The sequence below is a fragment of the Bison bison genome, unplaced genomic scaffold (assembly GCF_000754665.1).
Source record: "Bison bison bison isolate TAMUID 2011002044 unplaced genomic scaffold, Bison_UMD1.0 scf7180017864258, whole genome shotgun sequence".
Classification (NCBI taxonomy): domain Eukaryota; kingdom Metazoa; phylum Chordata; class Mammalia; order Artiodactyla; family Bovidae; genus Bison; species Bison bison.
Window position 1 is genome coordinate 1,135,830 of NW_011494830.1, and position 21,455 is coordinate 1,157,284.

Sequence of the window (21,455 nt, forward strand, 5' to 3'; positions counted from 1 at the left end):
GCCATGATCTTAGTTTTCTGAATGTTGAGCTTTAAGCCAACTTTTTCACTCTCCACTTTCACTTTCATCAAGAGGCTTTTGAGTTCCTCTTCACTTTCTGCCATAAGGGTGGTGTCATCTGCATATCTGAGGTTATTGATATTTCTCCCAGCAATCTTGATTCCAGCTTGTGTTTCTTCCAGTCCAGCGTTTCTCATGATGTACTCTGCATATAAGTTAAATAAACAGGGTGACAATATACAGCCTTGACGTACTCCTTTTCCTGTTTGGAACCAGTCTGTTGTTCCATGTCCAGTTCTAACTGTTGCTTCCTGACCTGCATACAAATTTCTCAAAGGCAGATCAGGTGGTCTGGTATTCCCATCTCTTTCAGAATTTTCCATAGTTTATTGTGATCCACACAGTGACTGTCTATACCTGTCCCGGGAAATTTTATGGACAGGAGGCTGGTGGGCTACAGTCCATGTGGTTGCAAAGAGTTAGATGCAACTTAGCAACTGAGCACTTAGAACTGTCTGTACAATGAACTGATATATACAATGTTGTCTTCTGTGGCTGTTATAACACCTTATGTTATTGGTCTTAAATGACCTCTGGTTAAAGTCCATACATATTTTATTTCAGTTTTTCATCTTGTTTCTGCCAGATTGCTGAATCTAATTTCACAAAGTTGTGTTGAGAAATAAAATGAATAAAGTAAACCTGCTTTGTAATATTGAGGCATTATACAAACATTATGTTATTAATCTCTATGCAATGTTGGAAGAATTGGAAGTTGCCTACAACAACCAGAAACACTAACTCATTATATTCACTTAATAATAGACAATTTCTAAATTAGGCTCTGGTCTACAGATTTAAGGGTAACTTTAGGTCTCTGCTACAGAATTAAGAACATAGATTTCTGTAGCAATAAATTTCTTTGCTAATCCAAGATATTTTCCCCTTCTGGCTTTAAAGCTCTTAAGAGAAGCTTCTATAAATATGTTTTTTATGATTGTGCATATATTGCAATCTTGCTTGTAGATTTTTGATTTTTCAAAAAGGTGGATGGAGACATTTAGGGTTGACATTTTGTTTGCTGAATCAAACAATCAAACACAGAAGCATAAATACCCTACTGCTCTGGATAATTTCTACCATGATTTCAGATCAAGTTTAGTGTATCAGCTCTAAGATGACACTTGTTTGTGTTTTACAGGTTGTCTTGGCTCTTTCAGAGCTGGATTATTCACTGCTGCTCGTCTGTCAACTAATGCTTACCCTGACCTGAGGAGCTGTGTCAATGGTAAACACCTCTACCATCAGTTTAAAAAACAAAACGACAAAAGCCTGCAAGTAAAGTACACCCATATAAATATAACTACTGTTTAAAAATAAACAAATGAGCCCTTGAAGGGCTGGCTGTAGGCCAAGTAAGGAGGTTTTCTCAAAATACATTTGAGGAATAGTATTTTTTGGGGGTAGGGGATATGCCACAGGGCTCTAGCACTGGATCAAATTGGCCAAATAATTATTTCTTTCAGTGTTTATTATTTATTTAGTTTAAACTTTTAAGTATCATATAACATTTGTATGTATCAGAAATGTACAAGATGAGTTCTTTTCTTCTTTTTGGCCATGTTGCACAGCTTGTGGGATCTGAGTTCCCCAACCAGGGATTGAACCCAGGCCACAGCAAGGAAGATCCCTAACCACTGCACTGTCAGGAAACTCCCTGAAGGAATGTGTTTTAGATGTAAAGGCTGCTTAAAATGAACTTTCTAGCTAACTTTTAAATTGAAGTTGTCCTTATTTGCCAAACTTTACATCATTGGCTCCAGAATTTTATTCCCAAGAGCTTTTTGACTGTTGTTACATAATCATGTACTTATGAGCAAATGTTACAGTTGACTAATAGATCACAGGGGAGCCACATTTATTTTTCTGACTTTTGGTATAAATGTGGGAATGTGGAATTATTGGTATATTATTGGTATACCATTGGTATACCACATTTGGTATAAATGTGGATATAAATGTGTAAAATATTGTGATATCAAATTAGCCTTTTCCCTCTGAAGTTCACATAAGGCCTAGTGATAAATCTGGTAGATTATTTGTCTCTAGTTTATCAATTTCCTGACATGCAGAGACAAAGGTGAAATTGAAACATGTAAATTGGAATGTTTGTCCAGTGAATATTTTACATGCAGCATTGGTACTATTGAGATATTCACTTATCTGCACTTTCTGTAGTTCAAAATTAGCTGTAACTTCACAAGTAAAACAGTTTGCTTGAACATGTATATTTAATTCATACTTTATTTTTTTCATTTACCCAAGGACAGAAAAATAATTTTGTAATTTCTTGATTAAGCTGTTTTCTATTCTTTTAACTAGTATCTGGACTTCCTAGATATCCCAGTGGTACAGAATCCGCCTGTCTATGCAGGAGATGCAAGAGATGTGGGTTTGATCCTTGGGTTGGGAAGATCCCCTGGAGTAGGAAATGGCAATGCACTCCAGTATTCTTGCCTGGAGAATTCCCATGGACAGAGAAGCCTGGTAGGCTATAATCCATGGGGTCACAAAGAATCAGACATGACTGAGCAACTGAGCACACACACATAACTGCTGCTGCTGCTGCTGCTGCTAAGTCGCTTCAGTCGTGTCCGACTCTGTGAGACCCCATAGACAGGAGCCCACCAGGCTCCCCGGTCCCTGGGATTCTCCAGGCAAGAACACTGGAGTGGGTACACACATAACCAATACCTAATAAATTGCTAATTTTCAGAAAACTTGCTTTTATGAGGACATTTTTTGATAAGTTCAGTGATTAGATTTTAGTTAAATTTTTAAAAAGTGTTTTTTTGCAGCTAACAGTTTGCTTTGCTAACTTAAGGAAAATGTCAAGGAAAGATGAAAGGAATTTTCAGAGTTGGCTAGGAAGGCTGGAAAAACAGGTGCGGGAATATGCAGGAGCCAGGAACCATTGCAGTGTCTAGTGAGGCGAGAGAGACTATAAATAAATCAAGAAATAAATGGGCGTATCATTTAAGATAGTGATAAAGTGCTGTGACATTTTATAAAAGAAATATCCTTGCCTTAAAAATCACAATATTCTGCTGCCTGTTGCCCAATGTCTGAAAACCATTTGACTAGAGTTCTGTTTATTTAAAGCAGGAGAATAAATCTGGTCCCTGTTATTCCGTGCTCTGCTTAGTCGCTCAGTTGTGTCTGACTCTTTGAGACTCCATGGTCTGTAGCCCACCAGGCTCCTCTTTCCATGGGGATTCTCCAGACAAGAATACTGGCGTGGGTTACCATTCCCTACTCCAGGGGATCTTCCCAAGCCAAGGATCAAACCCAGGTCTCCTGCATTGCGGGTGGATTCTTTACAGTCTGAGCCATCAGGGAAGGCACTCTGTTATTCTATGTTATCCCAAATTGGAAGTCTCACATTTTTCTATTGGTACTGAATAACTTCATTGTTCTGCCTACCTCATGAAATTGTTTTAAGGCTCAAATAAGGTAATATATAAAAAGAATATTAAATTGCAATTATTGACTTTTGAGTATATTTGCAAACATAAAAGTAGTTGTGGGGCTTCCCTGGTGGCTCGGTGGTAAAGAATCCACCTGCCAATGCTAGAGATAAAGGTTCGATCCCTGATTCAGAAGGATCCCACATGCAAGAAGCAGGTAAGCCTGTGCACCAGAACTATTGAGTTAGTGCTCTAGAGCCTGGGAACTGCAACTACTGAAGCCCACAGTAGAGTCTGTGCCCTGCAACTAGAGAAGCCACTGCAATGAGAAGCCCAGGCGACACTCGAGAGTAGCCGCTGCTCCCAGCAACTAGAAAAAGGTCCGAGCTCAGCAACGAAGATCCAGCAGAGCCAAAAATAAATAAATAAATAAAATTATTTAAAAAAAGAGTGGATTTAAACAAAAAGTAGCTTTCTTTTGCAGAAATAATTTAAAAAGTTTAATAGATCCACTTTTCTTCTTGAAAAAGTATTTGAAGGACTCAGTAGTATTTTTTCCCATATACCATAGACTTTGTTCATGAGATTTCTATTAAAGGACATAATTTCTATTGTACTGTGGTGTGTTATAAAAATTAAATAGATATGTATTTCCTTTAGCCATTTCGGACCAGTGTAATCCTCTGCCATGCAATGAAGATGGATTTATGACCTGCAAAGATGGCCAAGCGACATTCACTTGCATTTGTAAATCAGGTTGGCAAGGAGAAAAGTGTGAATCTGGTACGTATAACATACCCAGCTGGTATGGGTATGTATAACATACCCAACCTGAATTGACTTCCTGAAAAGTTCTCAGAAGGCTTTATTACTTTGAAAGTACTCTGTTTTCTCCTTTTAGATATAAATGAATGCAAAGATCCTGTAAATATAAATGGAGGTTGCAGCCAGATTTGTGAAAACACACCTGGAAGTTACCACTGTTCCTGTAAAAATGGTTTTGTTATGCTTTCAAATAAAAAGGACTGCAAAGGTAAGAGTAAAAAAAGGCATTTACTGTGTAAGAGCAAAAATTCAGTTGGAGGAATTTCCCCAGGAAATTCACGGAAAACTCTTGAGTTTTAAGTGTTTATAATAAGTATGCGTTATTATCCACCTTGAAGCCTGTGATTCTGTGGGACTGCCTTTAGTTTATTGTTGATTGGGTATTTTTTTATTTCAGAGTATTTTGTTATTTTCTTATTGTGTATGTATGTGTGTATTGATACATGCACATGCACTTGTTCTAATGAAGAATTTCATTGTATGGTGATAAAGTGAAGTTTTAATTCAAGTCTTCGCATACTACAGTATTTGCAAAATCATTGTTGATCCTACTTCTTCCAGACTCTATAGTATTGTTATTATATTCTTTATTTCAATAAGATCTACAGTTTACAAATAAATCACCACAATCCTTAGTAACTTCTTTCATTATATTTTATATTTCCTTGTCAGAAATAGCTTTCTAATTTCCAATATAAACCCTCCATCCTGCACCTCATTTCCAGTTGTGTTTTTGAAAAAGATGAAATTCTGGTTTTTCTTTTTCTTTATACATTTAAGATCACATCACTGGTCATAACTTTTTTTTTTTAATTTAAAACTTAAATAATTCCTGTCAATTTAGCTTTTTAAGTCATTTTGCTAGTGTGTTTCTTTTTAAATTTATTTATAGGGCAACAGTGGAGAAACAGACATAGAGAATAGACTTATGGACACGGGGAGAGGGGAGGAGAGGGTAAGATGTATGGAAAGAATTACATGGAAACTTACATTACAATATGTAAAATAGATAGCCAATGGAAATTTGCTGTTTGGCTCAAGAAACTCAAACAAGGGCTCTGTATCAACCTAGAGGGGTGGGATGGGGAGGGAGACGGGAGGGAGTTTCAAAAGGGAGGGGATATATGTATACCTATGTCTGATTCATGTTGAGGTTTGACAAAAAACATCAAAATTCTATAAAGTAATTATCCTTCCATAAAAAATAGATAAATTAAAAAAAAAAAAACACAAGAAATATTTTTCCCCCAAATTTTTCCTTTCTTTTTTCTACATGATATCTTTTCCATTAGATTGCTTAACTGTCTTTTACTAAATCTTCAGATATAAGTGCTGGGTATGTGGGTAACTAAACATGACATTTTCCAGCCTGGAGTTGCTTTTAGAAATTGGGAGCAAGCTTTTCTTTCTTCTTTCTTCCCTCCCTTTTTTTCTTCTTTCCTTTCTTTTCTTTCTTCTTCCCTCTCTTCCTCCCTACCCCTTCCCCATCGTCTCCTCTTTTTGTGATGAGGTAAAAAAATTTAGTAAATTAAAATGTAAAGTTGTCTTGTTCATCTCTATTCATAGTCTGCTTTCATAAATCCTTAAATTGAATTTATATTCAATGAGTGATGTGTCCTTCACTGCACTGTAGTGTTTGGCATAGTTCACTGTTGTTCCAGTCGCTCAGTCATGTCTGACATTTTGCGACCCCAGGGACTGCAGCACACTTGCAGTCCTAGACAGGCTTCCCTGTCTGTTATCTCCCAGAGCTTGCTCAAATTCATGTCCATTGAGTCGATGATGCCATCCAACCACCTTATCCTCTGTCACCCTCTTCTCCTCCTGCCCTCAGTCTTTCCCAGCATCAGGGTCTTTTCCAATGAACTGGATTTTCACAGCAGGTAGCCAAAGTTTTGGAGCTTCAGCTTCACCATCAGTTCTTCCAGTGAGTATTCAGGATTGATTTCCTTTAGGATTTACTGGTGTGATCACCTTGCAGTCTAAGGGACTCTCAAGAGTCTTCTCCAACACCAGAGTTCAAAAACATCAGTTCTTCAATGCTCAGCCTTCATGGTCCAACTCTCACATCCATTCATGACTACTGGGAAAACCATAACTTTGACTAGACAACCTTTGTCAGCAAAGTGATGTCTCTGCTTTTTAATACACTGTTTAGGTTTGTCATAGCTTTCCTTCCAAGGAGCAAGTGTCTTTTAACTTCATGGCTACAGTCACCATCCGAAGTGATTTTGGAGTGCAAGAAAATAAAGTCTGTCACTGTTTCCATCGTTTCCCCATCTGTTGGTCATGAGTGTTGGGAATACATGCCATAATCTTTATTTTTTGAATGTTGAGTTTTAAGCCGGTTTTTTCACTCTCCTCTTTCATCAAGTAGTAGTAGTAGTTTAGTCACTAAGTTGTGTCCAACTCTTTGGACCCCACAGACTCTAGCCTGCCAGGCTCCTCTGTCCATGGGATTCTCTAGGCAGGAATCCTGGAGTGGGTTGCCATTTCCTTCTCCAGGGGATCTTCCCAACCCAGGAATCAGACCCAGGTCTCCTGCATTGCAGGCAGATTCTTTACTGACAAAGCTGAGGGAAGCCCAGTGAAAATCACTCAGGCGTGTCTGACTCTTTGCGACCCCATGGACTGACTATACAGTACATGGAATTCTCCAGGCCAGAATACTGGAGTGGGTAGCCTTTCCCTTCTCCAGGGGATCTTCCCAACCCAGCGACTGAATCCAGGTCTCTTGGATCGCAGGCAGATTCTTTACCACCAGAGCCACAAGGGAAGCCCCACCTTCATCAGGAGGCTCTTTAATTCCTCTTGGCTTTCTGCCATTAGGGTGGTGTCATTTGCATATCTGAGGTTGATATTTCTCCCTGTAATCTTGATCCAGCTTGAGCTTCATCCAGCCCAGCATTTCCTATGATGTACTCTGCATATAAGTTAAGTAAGCAGGGTGACAATATACAGCCTTAATGTACTCCTTTCCCAATTTGGAACCAGTCTGTTGTCCTATGTCTGATTCTGATTGTTGCTTCTTGACCTGCATACAGGTTTCTCAAGAGGTAACTAAGATGATCTGGTATTCCCATCTCTTTAAGAATTTTCCACAGTTGTGATCCACACAGTCAAAGGCTTTAGCATAGTCAATGAAGCAGAAGTAGATGTTTTTCTGGAATTCCTTTGCTTTTTCTATGATTCAGTGGGTGTTGGCAACTTGATCTCTGGTTCCTCCAAATGGTGGTTTAGTCACTGAGTTGTGTCTGACTCTCTGTGACCCCGTGGATGTCAGGGAATGTTTAACAGGAGGATTCCTACGTGCTGTTTCTCATAAATCTTCTGTTTCTTATTAGTTTCTGTTATCAGAAGCCAGAGGAGGGGCAGGCTGCTCCCAAGACTGAGGTCATAGGATGAAACAGGCTTGAATCTCCTTCAGTAAACATTCTCCTTAGCACAAAACTGCTTAGTCTCGATCCTCTTTCTTGAGATATGGATTGTCTCCTGACCTTGTGACCATTATTAATCCCTTGTTCCCTTGGTAATAGTTGCTGTAGGTTTGGTTTTGAAAGGTTGTTGCTGAATCACGCAAAGATGCCGGGATACTTGCCCCCCAGAGGAGAAGAATTCAATCCGGGGCCAGAGACGAGGCTTGATCGCTCAGAGCTTTGTGTAATAAAGTTTTATTAAAGTATAAAGGAGATAGAGAAAGCTTCTGACATAGGCATCAGAAGGGGGCAGAAAGAGTACCCCCCCTCTGTTAGTCTTCAGCTGGATGTTATATAGTCACTAGCAGTCTGTTAATGAAAGAAAGGAATGTCTTAAAACTCAGAATGGCACCAGGCCCCTCACCCATAAGATGCATTTTGGGATAATCTTGGCACCAAATGGTTCATCCTGGGCCATAAAATGATTAACTTGAATCTTGTAGAAGGACAGATTACCATACAAATAGTTTCGTTTACATAGATTAGGGCAACAGTATCTGAGTATAACATACTGGTTTGTCATGTAGGTTCTGAGCCATTAGGCAGGACCCACTTGAAGACAGAGTTTGGGGTAAATGCATAGCGTATTAGCATAGCTTAAGACAAACATTTCCTTAAAAAATGCATTGGTTATCTCAAGGTTTGAGAACTGTTAACTTCAGGTGAAACCAGGTGTCATGGCAACACAGTATTTTAAGAGAAACCTCCTTTTAAATTTGTATAGAGAAGGAAAAAAATCGCTAATTTGTTTCCTCCTGCTGCTTAAGAGAGATAAAAATGTCTGACACTTGCAGGCTATTTCCTCTGTTTGGAGACTCCTGGCCTTCCTGCCTGATACCCTCTCAGTTTTCTGATCTTTATCATTGTCAAAAGAAATTTCTTGTACAACAGCCTATATATACTCACAGAAAGATCATTAAAGCACCTTTGCTCCATCAGAGCTTGGATCCCCCGTCCTTCTTTCTTTCTTTCTCTCTCTCTCTCCCTCCGGCTCTCTCTTTCACTTTCTTATCGTCGACTCCGGACCGCCAGGTCCCGGTCCATTAAAGGACCCCAACACGTGGACTTTAACCCACCAGGCTCTTCTGTCTATAGGATTCTCCAGGCAAGAATTCTGGAGTGAGTTGCCATTTCCTCCTCCATGGAATCGTCCGACCCAGGGATTGAACCCGGGTCTCCTGCATTATAGGAAGATTCTTTACCAATTGAGCTACAAGGGAAGCCCTCTGGTTCCTCTGCCTTTTCTAAATCCAGCTTGTACATCTGGAAGTTCTCAGTTCATATACTGTTGGAGCCTAGCTTGAAGGATTTTGAGCATTACCTCACTAGCATGTGAAATGAGTGCAATTGTGTGGTAGTTTGAACATTCTTTGGCATTTCCCTTTTTTGGGATGAAATGAAAACTGACCTTTTCCAATCCTATGGCCACTGCCAAGTTTCCCAAATTTGCTGGCATATTGAGTGCAGCACTTTCACAGCATCATCTTTTAGGATTTGAAATAGCTCAGCCGGAGTTCCATCACCTCCACTAGGTTTGTTCGTAGTAATGCTTCCTAAGGCCCACTTGACTTCACTGTCCCAGATGCCTGGCTCTAGGTGAGTTGATCACCCTATCATGGTTATCCTAGTAATTAAGACCTTTCTTGTACAGTTCTTCTGTGTATTCTTGCCACCTCTTCTTAATATATTTTGCTTTTGTTAGGTCCATACTGTTTCTGTCCTTTATTGTGCCCATCTTTGCATGAAATATTCCCAAGGTATCTCTAATTTTCTTGAAGAGATCTCTTGTCTTTCCCATTCTATTGTTTTCCTCTATTTCTTTAAATTGTTCACTTAAGAAGGCTTTTTTAAAAACCTCTCCTTGCTATTCTTTGGAGCTGTGCAATCAGATAGGTATATTTTTCCTTTTTTCCTTTTCCTTTCACTTCTCTTCTTTGCTCAGCTACTTGTAAGTCCTCCTCAGACAACCATTTTGCCTTTTTGCCTTTCTTTTTCTTGAGGATGGTTTTGATCACTACATCCTGTACAGTGTTACAAAACTCCATCCATAGTACTTCAGGCACTTTGTCTATCAAATCTAATCCCTTGAATCTATTTGTCACTTCCACTGTATAATCAAATGGGATTTGATTTAGGCCATACCTGAATGGCCATGGGGTTTTCCCTACTTTTTTCAATTTAAGTCTGAATTTTGCAATAAGGAGTTCATGGTCATTTCCTGGTCTTGTTTTTGCTGACCGTATAGAGCTTCTTCATCTTCAGCTGCAAAGAATATGACCAGTCTGATTTTTGTATTGACCTTCTGGTTATGTCCACCTGTAGAGTCATCTCTTGGGTTGTTGGCAAAGGGTGTTTGCTATTACCAGTGAGTTCTCTTGGTAAACCTCTGTTAACTTTTGCCCTGATTCATTTTGTGCTCAAGGCCATACTTGCCTGTTATTCCAGATATTGCTTGACTTCCTACTTTTGCATTCTTGTCCACTATGATGAAAAGGACATTTTTTTTTTTTTGCTGTTAGTTCTAAAAGGTCTTGTAGGTCTTCATAGAACTGTTCAACTTCATCTACTTCAGTATTAGTGGTTGGAGCATAGACCTGGAATACCGTGATTTGAATGGTTTGCCTTGGAAATGAACCAAGATCATTCTGTCATTTACTATGATATCAGTTAAAGTGTAGTTAAGTGACTTTAAGGTGAACTGCATAAACTAACAATTTCTTATCAGCAATTATACAGTTTTAGATTGTATATCTTTCTTGTTTGCCTATTTGAAGGTGTTTGAGGGTAGATAATTAGAATACCAGTATCATTAGAACACTAGTTACAGAAAATCATAATGAAAGGATATCATATGCATTCCATAAGCAAATAATACCCATTTGTACTTGAACATCTAAATACTTGAAAGAATTTGTGCTGCTAAAGAATTTATGATTTACATTTAATTAAGAGCAATTTAATCCTTGGCCATTGAGTTAATACACATTAACCAAAAGTTCTCTTAGAAATGAGTGTCTCTGTTGATCAGTACATATGTTTTTGTATGGTTCATTTACATAGTGTTTTGTTCACAATGCATAAGCAATAAAGTACAAAATTAGTAGAAGAATATATATACAATTGTTACAACAGGGCCTTTATTTAAAATGTGAATTTGGTTGGGATTAAGTTGCCAGTAAATTTCCAAAAATGCAAGAATAAAACTTTTCATCAGACGTTAGATGTCAGTATAGAGTCATAAAATGTATATACTATAACCCACACTCATATAATTTAAAGGAGTTCTTGTAATATGCCTCAAATCAAATAAATTTAGTCATGTTTTTACATCCTGTTGAAAATATGGATTTTATAGCTCTTTTTTAAAAATTAAGTATTTTTTGAAGTAATTATAGATTCACATGTGGTTGTAAGGAGTAATAAAAGACATCCCTGTACCCAATTTCCCCAGACAGGAATACTTGCAAAACCATAGTACCTCATAACATACAGAATATTGACATTGATACGAGCAAGATACAGGAAAATTCACTTGCCACAGTAAATTGATTCATTTATTTTTTGTGCAGGTTATTTATTTTGTGTGTGTGTGCAGGTTATTTTAAATAGAGAAATGTCTGAAAATTTGGCCAATTTTTGGAAAAATTAAACTCTCAGCTTTTTAGAGTAGAAAATCTAGATTTTATTCTGAGCTTGTCTTTCCTCAGAGAGTACAGATGAGAAAGTTCAGTTCAGTCACTCAGTCCTGTCCTACTCTTTGCGACCCCGTGGACTGCAGCACGCCAGGCCTCCCTGTCAATCACCAGCTCCCAGAGTTTACTCAAACTCATGTCCATTGAGTCGGTGATGCCATCCAACCATCTCATCCACTGTCGTCCCCTTCTCCTCTCACCTTCAATCTTTCCCAGCTTCAGGGTCTTTTCAAATGAGTCAGTTTTTCAAATCAGGGTGGCCAAAGTATTGGAGTTTCAGCTTCAGCATCAGTCCTTCCAATGAATATTCAGGACTGATATCCTTTAGGATGGACTGGTTGGATCTCCTTGCTGTCCAAGAGACTCTCAAGTCTTCTCCAACACTGCAGTTCAAAAGCATCAATTCTTCAGTGCTCAGCTTTCTTTACAGATGAGAAAATTTCACTATAATAATTATATCACTATTGAACTATTTCTATCACTTGTTTTTTTCACAGGCACTTATTCAGTAACTAGTTGCAATTTGAAATTTCTGAAATATTAATTTAATGTTAAAATTTATCCTGGATTAGCTGTGGCTTCATAAATAGTTTAAGACCTTACCCAATCCCATTTTAAATTTGAATCACTCGAATAATTTACGCCTTAATAGTAGTATGCAGATTTAGCTATTGTCCATTTCCAAAGGAAAGGTGTAAGAGTGATGAGCTATCTCATTTTTATCCCATTTTTTATATTTGTGATAATACAGAGTAAGTAAGCTTTTTTTTTTTTCTTTTTCAGTGTAGATAAGCTTTTAAGACTGTATTTCAGAAACATGTGTTTAGGAATACATGTTAAGAATATGATGAGTCTCTTCTTCAATTTATTTTCATACTGTAACCTGGTAGATAAGAAAATAACTAAAGCCTTTTTCTTCTTTTACATGATTACAAGGAAATAGCAGACACCAATCAAACTCCCTATGCATTTGTAGAAAGAAACTGTATTAACTGAACTAAAATGTGATGATAGATTTAATATTCTGCTATTTCCAGTCCACTTTGTTGTCTTAGATATATGAAACTAGACCCAGGAAACACAAATCAAGTGTTCTTTGCTAGTGTCTAATGGTATGGGAAAAAATTTTTTTAATATACTTGTTTCATTTGTAGATGTGGATGAATGCGTTTTAAAGCCAAGCATTTGTGGCACAGCTGTGTGCAAGAACATCCCAGGAGACTTTGAATGTGAATGTGCTGAAGGCTACAAATACAATCCCGTATCAAAGTCTTGTGACGGTAAAGTTCTGTTGGTATTATTGGTGGTGGAGGGGGTGAGTTGGCACCCTGATTTGAAATGAGAAGCATTGGTTCTCCTTGATATCAGTAATCAGATGTTCTCAGGTGGTAAAATCCATGCTATAATTTGATCAGTGGGGTAGTGATGGCTTCCTTCCAGATTAAAAGTATGGACCCAAGCATGATCTTCAGTGCTGTGTAATCTGATGGCCCTCTAAAGCTGTATTTGAATTGCACACCTCCCATATATGATAGAAGCAAAAGAAACACATAATATTCAAAAATAAAAAGAAGCTGAAAGGAAACACACACACACAGAGAAAGGAAGACAAGTTTAAAACAAGGTGGTTAGAAATGTTTGGTTTTATGCCAGGCTTTTCAGTAATTTTCTCTGTGTGTTTAAGTGTGTCATTTTATTGTGAAATAGTAAATGATCTAATTCCATTATAATTAAATATATGTAAAAAGAAAATCTCATCATAACCAGATGAGAGCCAAGCTCTAAAACTGTGAGAAGCAGTGATTAGTGATGTCTGTGTCTGGTTTTGGGAGAGCTCCTTGAAGCTTGTGAGTATTTCATTTGACTCCAGTGGTGCTGCCCAGGTAGCTTAGATGTGTCATAGGGTTATTGTTTTTTTTTTTAAATCATGGATATGTACAAATTATCTCACATCCTCCTCTGATTTTTTAAAAAATTTTAAAGTGAGTTTAATATCATGACTGAAAGTGAAAATTTCTCAGTCATGTCAGACTCTTTGCAACTCCATGGACTATACGGCCCATGGAATTCTCCAGGCCAGAATACTGAAGTGGGTATCCTTTCCCTTCTCCAGGGAACATTCCCAACCCAGGGATCGAACCCAGGTCTCCCCCATTGCAGGTGGATTCTTTACCAGCTGAGCCACCAGGGAAGCCCAATGTCATGACTAAAACTAATCAAATTAATAGTAATTTTAAGTGTACAATTCAGTGATATTAATTACAGTCACACAGTTATGCAGCCATTACCATTATCTGTTCCAAAATTTTTCCGAACAGAACTCTGTAGCTGTCAAGCAATAAATTCCCCCTCCTCCCTTTCCCAATCACTGACAACCTCCAAACCCTACTTATCTCTCTGTGAATTTGCTTAAATTGATAATAGTCTTAGAATAGATTTTTTTCGACTATTTATACTCCTTTTGAGATTTTGATGTCTTATATCCTCACGTACTCAATAAACAATATCTCTTCCCACACACCATTTCTACTCTCCCAGCCCTCCAGATAGAAATTACCATGGTCAGCCGTAAGCATTTGCAGATTTATTATTAGCCAACTTCATCGCATTGTATTGTATTGTATTGTAGTTATATTCATTGTATATGTTGAATAACTACAAATTGTCATGAGGTGGCCAAAGTATCGGAGTTTCAGCTTCAACATCAGTCCTTCCAAAGAACACCCAGGACTGATCTCCTTTAGAATGGACTTGTTGGATCTCCTTGCAGTCCAAGGGACTCTCGAGAGTCTTCTCCAACACCACAGTTCAAAAGCATCAATTCTTTGGCACTCAGCTTTCTTCACAGTCCAACTCTCACATCCATACATGACCACTGGAAAAGCCATAAACTTGACTAGACAGACCTTTGTTGACAAAGTAATGTCTCTTCTTTTTAATATGCTATCTAGGTTGGTCATACCTTTCCTGCCAAGGAGTAAGCGTCTTTTAATTTCATGGCTGCAGTAACCATCTGCAGTGATTTTTTGGAGCCCTCCAAAATAAAGTTTGCCACTGTTTCCACGTTTCCCCATCTAGTTGCCATGAAGTGATGGGACCAGATGCCATGATCTTCGTTTTCTGAATGTTGAGCTTTAAGCCAACTTTTTCACTCTCCTCTTTCACTTTGATCAAGAGGCTCTTTAGTTCTTCACTTTCTGCCATAAGGGTGGTGTCATCTGCATATCTGAGGTTATTGATATTTCTCTTGGCAATCTTGATTCCAGCTTGTATTTCATCCAGCCCAGCATTTCTCATAATGTACTCTGCATATAAGTTAAATAAGCAGGGTGACAATAAACATTCTTGACTTAATCCTTTTCCTATTTGGAACCAGTCTGTTGTTCCATGTCCAGTTCTAACTGTTGCTTCCTGACCTGCATACAGATTTCTCAAGAGGCAGGTCAGGTGGTCTGGTATTCCCATCTCTCTCAGAATTTTCCACAGTTTATTGTGATCCACACAGTCAAAGGCTTTGGCATAGTCAATAAAGCAGAAATAGATGTGATATACATATATATACAATATTTTATTACTTTAGTCATGCTATTCAATTTCAATAGTATTGAGGGCTTACTAATTTTGGGGTTCTATTTTAAGACATTCAAAGGGGTTCTCATTTTAAGGGGAAACTATGCTATAGCAGTGTTTGAGTTTGGGAATTTTCAAAGATCACAGGGTATATTCATCTAAAAGGTCAAGGATCTTACATATTTCTAAAGTGTATCTAAGCTGAAGCATCTTATTACAACTTTCCAAGAATGATTTTCTTAAAGTATGGATTGGGACAGGGACCATAGAGAAAATTTCACGAAATGGGAGGTAGTAGCACATTAATATTTTTTGTTTTTTTATATCTTTGATAAGTTAAGAAATAAATGTATGTCCTTAAATTTATTGCCACCATAAATCATTGCATTATGGAAAGTGATATTTTCTTGATATAGTCATTTAATCTCCAACTACATTGTTGTTTAGTTGCTAAGTTGCATCCAGCTCTTTTGTGACTCCATGGACTATAGCCAACCAGGATCCTCTGTCCATGGGATTTCCCAGACAAGAATACTGGAGTAAGTTGCCATTCCCTTCTCCAGGGGATCCTCTAGACTCAGGAACTGAACCCACATCTCTGGCTTGGCAGGTGGATTCTGTCTCTGTGAATCACATTAACCTTCATTTAAAAGGGATCTTTTCTTCCCTTCCCTTCCTTGTCTCCCTGTCCTCGCCTCCACTCCTTCTTTTCCCCTTTCTTTTCTTTTCTTCAAAGCAAAGAGTTAAGAAGAAAATGTCAATGGAATTTATATGATCAGATTCGACAGTTACACTGAGACTCTTGTTTTTTTCTTCAAAATCAGAAAATTAGCGTAGTTGTTATATCTTTATTAATTACTGAAAGTTAATCATTAAATTTGTTGATTCAGGTATATAAACAAATTGAAACTACATTTATGACTCATTTAAATTTCTGTGGCAAGTGCATACAGGTGATTTGATGTCAAAGAATTTCTTTCACTAAGGATTTATTATCACTGATTATCTTATACTAAAATCAGAATAGTCCTTCTTCTATTGGGTTGAACATTTAGGAGATATTAAAATTTATTTTCTCTTTTCCCCCAGATGTGGATGAATGCGCTGAGAACTTGTGTGCTCAACTTTGTGTCAATTACCCTGGAGGTTACTCTTGTTACTGTGACGGAAAGAAAGGATTCAAACTTGCCCAAGATCAGAAGAGTTGTGAGGTAACACTTTGCAATACTAACCTTCCCATCTCTTTTTAAAACTGAGATCCAGTTACTTATTTCCACATAGTTGAGGTAAATAAGAATACAGATTTCTACTATAGTTGCTATAGTTCAAAGCAAGCTATGAGTCACAATCTATATACTAATTTTGACCATGTAATTTGGTAGACATTGTGAGGGACTTCCCAGGTGGTGCTAGTGGTAAAGAACCTGCCTGCAAATAGAGGAGACATAAGAGACGCAGGCTCATTCCCTTGGTCAGGAAGATCCCCTGGAGGAGGGCATGGCAATCCACTCCAGTATTCTTGCCTGGAGAATCCCAGGGACAGCGGAGACTGATGGCCTGCAGTCCATAGTGCGTGACAAAGAGTTGGGCGCAACTGAAGTGACATAGCATGCATGTGGATAATTAGTGACTGGATTAAGAAAAAGCTGCAGGGCCACAGTTCAGAGAGTACTCATCTGTATAGCCTGTACTTTTATAAAATGCAATGTGTATATTTACTTAAAAAACTATAAAAAGCTAAGGGTTACATTTCTCTTTGTGAGAAAAAATCTTCCATAGAAATTTCAGTGGAAACATTTTTCAGTGTCCACTTTTATCACACTCTGACAAGTTTGATCATGGCTTAGGCATGTTAGTACTTGCAAGAATGTGCATAAAATCTCAGGTGCAAACAATTTTGTCAGAGTAGGATTTAGTTGAGGTTTAAGTATATCGAAATTCAGAGGGGTCAGTTTTGTTATTCTCTCTCCAACTTGCTTCTAGGTTACTCAAATTCAATTCATAATTGATCCAGAAATTGAATGTTGCGGGGTAGGTTCTAATATTTCTTCCACTGAAGAAATTTGAAGCTCTTTTTTTTTCCCCCTAAGTAAGGATCACATTAATGATCTTTAGTCCAATTCATGAATCTCTTTTAATTTTTAAAAGTGAAAGTGAAATGTCATGCTTATGAAGTAGACATTAAAAAAAAGAAATACCCTTAACTGATTATTTAATAGTCGTTGATTTACACATACTCTCTATCTGCTACCAAGAGAAGCTGTATATGTTTTAAAAATGTCAACATTTCATATTATGCTACCTATTTGGTAAAGGAAGGTAAGGAAAGCTAGTTGGTATATGTAGTAACTTTGGCAGTACTTCATTGAAATATATTATGTGCATGTCTATTTTGTAATTTGATATCCTATTATTTCAGTATTTTTTGTAGTTACACATTGCCATCTTCCTTGGAATAGATTTATTCTAAGAGGAAATGAGATATTATTTTAGGACCTAGATTTAATACAGTGCTGTTTCCACAGTTCTCCCCAGAATATCCCTAGATATATGCCCAAGAACTTCTCCTTAAAAAACTTTCCATTTAAATGTTTGTTTTTACTCTTAAAAGAAAAAAAAAAAACCCTGATAATAGTTCATTCATGTGTGCTAAGTCACTTCAGTAATGCCTGGCTCTTTGTGACCCTGTGGGCTGTAGCCTGCCAGGCACCTCTATCCATGGGATTCTCCAGGCAAGAATGCTGGAGTGGGTTGCCACGCCCTTCTCCAGGGGATCTTCCTGACCCAAGGATCGAACCTTCGTCCTTTATGTCTCCTGCACTGACAGATGGGTTCTTTACCACTAGAGCCACCTGGGAAGCCCTGATAGTAAATCATCTGACTCTATTTTTTTTTTTTTTTGGTAAATTCCTTGGAGATTATGATGATCTCTTACTTTATATTTATCCTGTTCAGGTTTTTCAGCATTTCCTTTGATATCTAGAGAGCACACTTTTGCTCAGAAAAAATTTGGCTTAATAAGACTTTAAAACAAATGGAGGGTGAGTGGGAGGGAGGCTCAAGAGGGAGGAGATTTATGTATAGAGATAGCTTATTCTGCTGTAAAGAATCTGCCTGCAATGCAGACTTGAGTTCACTCCCTGGGTGGGGAAGATCCCCTGGAGAAGGGCATGGCAACCCACTCCAGGATTCTTGCCTGGAGAATCCCATGGGCAGAGGAGGCTGGTGAGCTACAGTCCATGGGGTCACAAAGAGTCAAACACAACTGAGCGACTAACAACATCATAGCTTATTCACTCTATTTTACAGCAGAAACTAACACAACATTGTAAAGCAATGGTACTCCAAAGAAAAACAAATAAGCTAGGTACAAATAAATAAAACTGGCTCAGTGGTAGGGAATCCACCTGCCATGCAGGAGCCCACAGGAGACACAGGTTTGATCCCTGGGTCAGGAAAATCTCCTGGAGGAGGGCATGGCAACCCACTCCAGTATTCTTGCCTGGAGAATCCCATGGACAGAGAAGCCTGGCGGGCTACAGTCCATAGGGTCAGAAAGAGTCAGACATGACTGAAGTGACTTAGCATGCATTATTGGAGATTACACTGATGGACTATACAAGGAAGTAAAAGATACTGCTTTGTTATTACCGTGGGTATTCTGCATGTATTTTATTGTATCAGAGAGGATATGTTTGACAAGAACACTGCTGCTGCTGCTGCTAAGTTGCTTCAGTCGTGTCTGACTCTGTGCAACCGACCGCATAGATGGCAGCCCACCAGGCTCCCCTGTCCCTGGGATTCTCCAGGCAAGAACACTGGAGTGGATTGCCATTTCCTTCTCCAATTCATGAAAGTGAAAAGTGAAAGTGAAGTCGCTCAGTCGTGTCCAACTCCTAGCGACCCCATGGACTGCAGCCTACCAGGTTCCCCCTTCCATGGGATTTTCCAGGCAAGAGTACTGGAGTGGGGTGCCATTGCCTTCTCCGGACAAGAACATTAGGAACCAGAGAAAGCATGATATCCTGACACATACACCAAGCAGTAACCAATGCTTTTTCTTATTTTTTGCCTTTTCTCCAGGCTGTTCCAGTGTGCCTTCCTTTGGACCTTGACAAAAATTATGAATTGCTTTACTTGGCAGAGCAGTTTGTAGGGGTCGTTTTGTATTTAAAATTTCGTTTGCCAGAAACCACCAGGTGAGGTACCAATGTCAGTGGTAATTACAGAAATAAGCAGGTCAGGACAGAAAGGAGTCACTGAAAGGTTTTAAATCCATGAAATTTTATTAACAATCGTATAATTTAGGTGCATTATCAATCAGATGATATTGGGTACCCTAAATTTCTTTTTTTCCTTCACATATATTTTTCACGCTTGAATCATTTGGGGTTGTTCTAGGCTGATCTTCCCTAGTGATCATTTTACGTTAAGCCAGAGTTCTTCCTATTCTAATGAATACATATTTTTAAAAAGCTAGAAAAGAGGATTTAATGTATTTGTGAAATTTTCATTCTTTTTTATGCTTTCTAAGTAATGGGAATAATTCAAGAAACTGCTTTTAGAATATAGTTATATTCATAATTATTAAGGAAACTATGATAAGATTGCTGAAGTAGTATATTAAAGAAATGTGTCACATGATTTTAGTTGACTTAGTACTTTATCTCCTCTTCCTGTAGTTGGGTTGACTTTGGAGAGGGAGTAATTGTTTCTGTTTTTGAGTCATGATGCTACTTTATCAAATTTTCTCAGAGCCATACATTGTTGGAACTAGGGGAAGAAAATTGGAATTTTGTTGGAATAATGGAAAGTAAACATTTGAGACTGATTATACAATCCAAATTTTAAAATATTTTAATTAGATAAGCATGTATATTTAGAATTTAATCCGTTAGATATATGAGTGAATACTCATTAAATAATTCAACTCAATTCATAGAAATTTTATTATTAAGGAACACTGAAATTTATTCACTGATATAATTGTGCCCTTTCAGCACTCTGATTTTCCCAAAAATGTGGTTTTCCCGTTTAACATCTCAGAGCAAAGAATATCTTCTAGTGATATAGATTGGAGACAGCCTTTCCTTGCTATGAGAATAATTATGAAAGAGAAGAATTAATTATCTCAGACACTTTCAGAGGTATTCATTTCTCACCGTTCACAAAAGCTTGGGCTGTAACATCAGATGAAATTGGTCAAACAATTGTTTTCTTTCAGTATTTATTATTTAGTTTAAACTTTTTATTGAGGTATTATATGTATTTGTATATACACACACATATACACACAGAGAAATATATACATGTAATATACATATGTCTTACATATACAGCTTGATGAATTTTTATAAGCTGCCACCTGTGTAAAAGACACAAAGAACAGCTAATGCTTTTTGTTTCTTTTTTCGCAAATTTCTTCAACTCTGTTTCCCAGGATCAAAAACTTATGCTGCCCCAAAGTTAACAAGTTCTCTTTTTTCACTCTGCAATACTTCTGAAAGAGAATGAATTGTTCCCCAATGTACTGAATCAGTATGCTGATGTACTCCAGACGGAAAATATGCAGAACACAACTCTTTGAATTACTGGTTTAGCATGTTTTTACAAAGAGAAGGAAATTATCTCCATGATAGGATCAACTTCTAGAAGATCCTGACCATACGCAGATTCAGGTTTTGGCAAGATAATATATGCTTCACATCAGCAAAATGTGATGAATATGAAAGAGAATAGAAGGCCTTACTCAGAGCAAAATGGTTCTTTTTAAATATAATCGGAGTTCCTTAAATTCCTAGTATATTGTGATCTACCCAACAAGCTTTACTCCACGTTTACCTCTTTATAATATTTCCTTGGAATTCTCAAGGCTAGAAAGTTCGTTCTATCACTTTTTCTTTGTTCTATTTGAGGTAGGCTTGTGCCCATTACAAATGATGCCTCTGTTACTATTACTATTGTATACAGAAAAGGAAAGAGTCTGGGATTCTTTCTTGCCATATTTAATAATTATCTGAAATCTTAATTTTTTAATTTAAATTACCTTTATTTTAACTTAACTCAGATGACTAGTAGTTATACAACTATTTTTCCTGTTTCCTGTTTACCTTTTTTCAGTCACTTTGCTTTACTGGTCCCTTGGAAACTTTAATGCTGATTTTCATTAAAGTATTGTAAGGCCATGAATTGATATATGTTATTTTTCAGTCCAGCATTCTTAAGATTTTTATCCTTCCCTGTAATAGCTACATATATGTTCAATGTCTTAATAGCAGCAGGCATTGTCAGAGCTCAGTTCAGTTCAGTTCAGTCTCTCAGTCGTGTCCTATTCTTTGCAACCCCATGAATCGCAGCACGCCAGGCCTCCCTGTCCATCACCAGCTCCCGGAGTTCACACAGACTCACGTCCATTGAGTCAGTGA

The 21,455-nt window shown here is 37.8% G+C and overlaps 1 protein-coding gene across 1 annotated transcript in view; it reads left to right on the forward strand.

Moving 5' to 3' along the window:
• PROS1 (protein S (alpha)) overlaps positions 1-21,455 on the forward strand; it is a 65,987-nt gene that overhangs the window by 23,765 nt on the left and 20,767 nt on the right. Inside the window, exons 4-9 of the mRNA XM_010847911.1 lie at positions 1,202-1,288; positions 4,128-4,250; positions 4,369-4,500; positions 12,615-12,740; positions 16,120-16,241; positions 19,114-19,229. Coding sequence (XP_010846213.1) covers positions 1,202-1,288; positions 4,128-4,250; positions 4,369-4,500; positions 12,615-12,740; positions 16,120-16,241; positions 19,114-19,229 — 706 coding nt within the window. The remainder of the gene's footprint in view (positions 1-1,201; positions 1,289-4,127; positions 4,251-4,368; positions 4,501-12,614; positions 12,741-16,119; positions 16,242-19,113; positions 19,230-21,455) is intronic.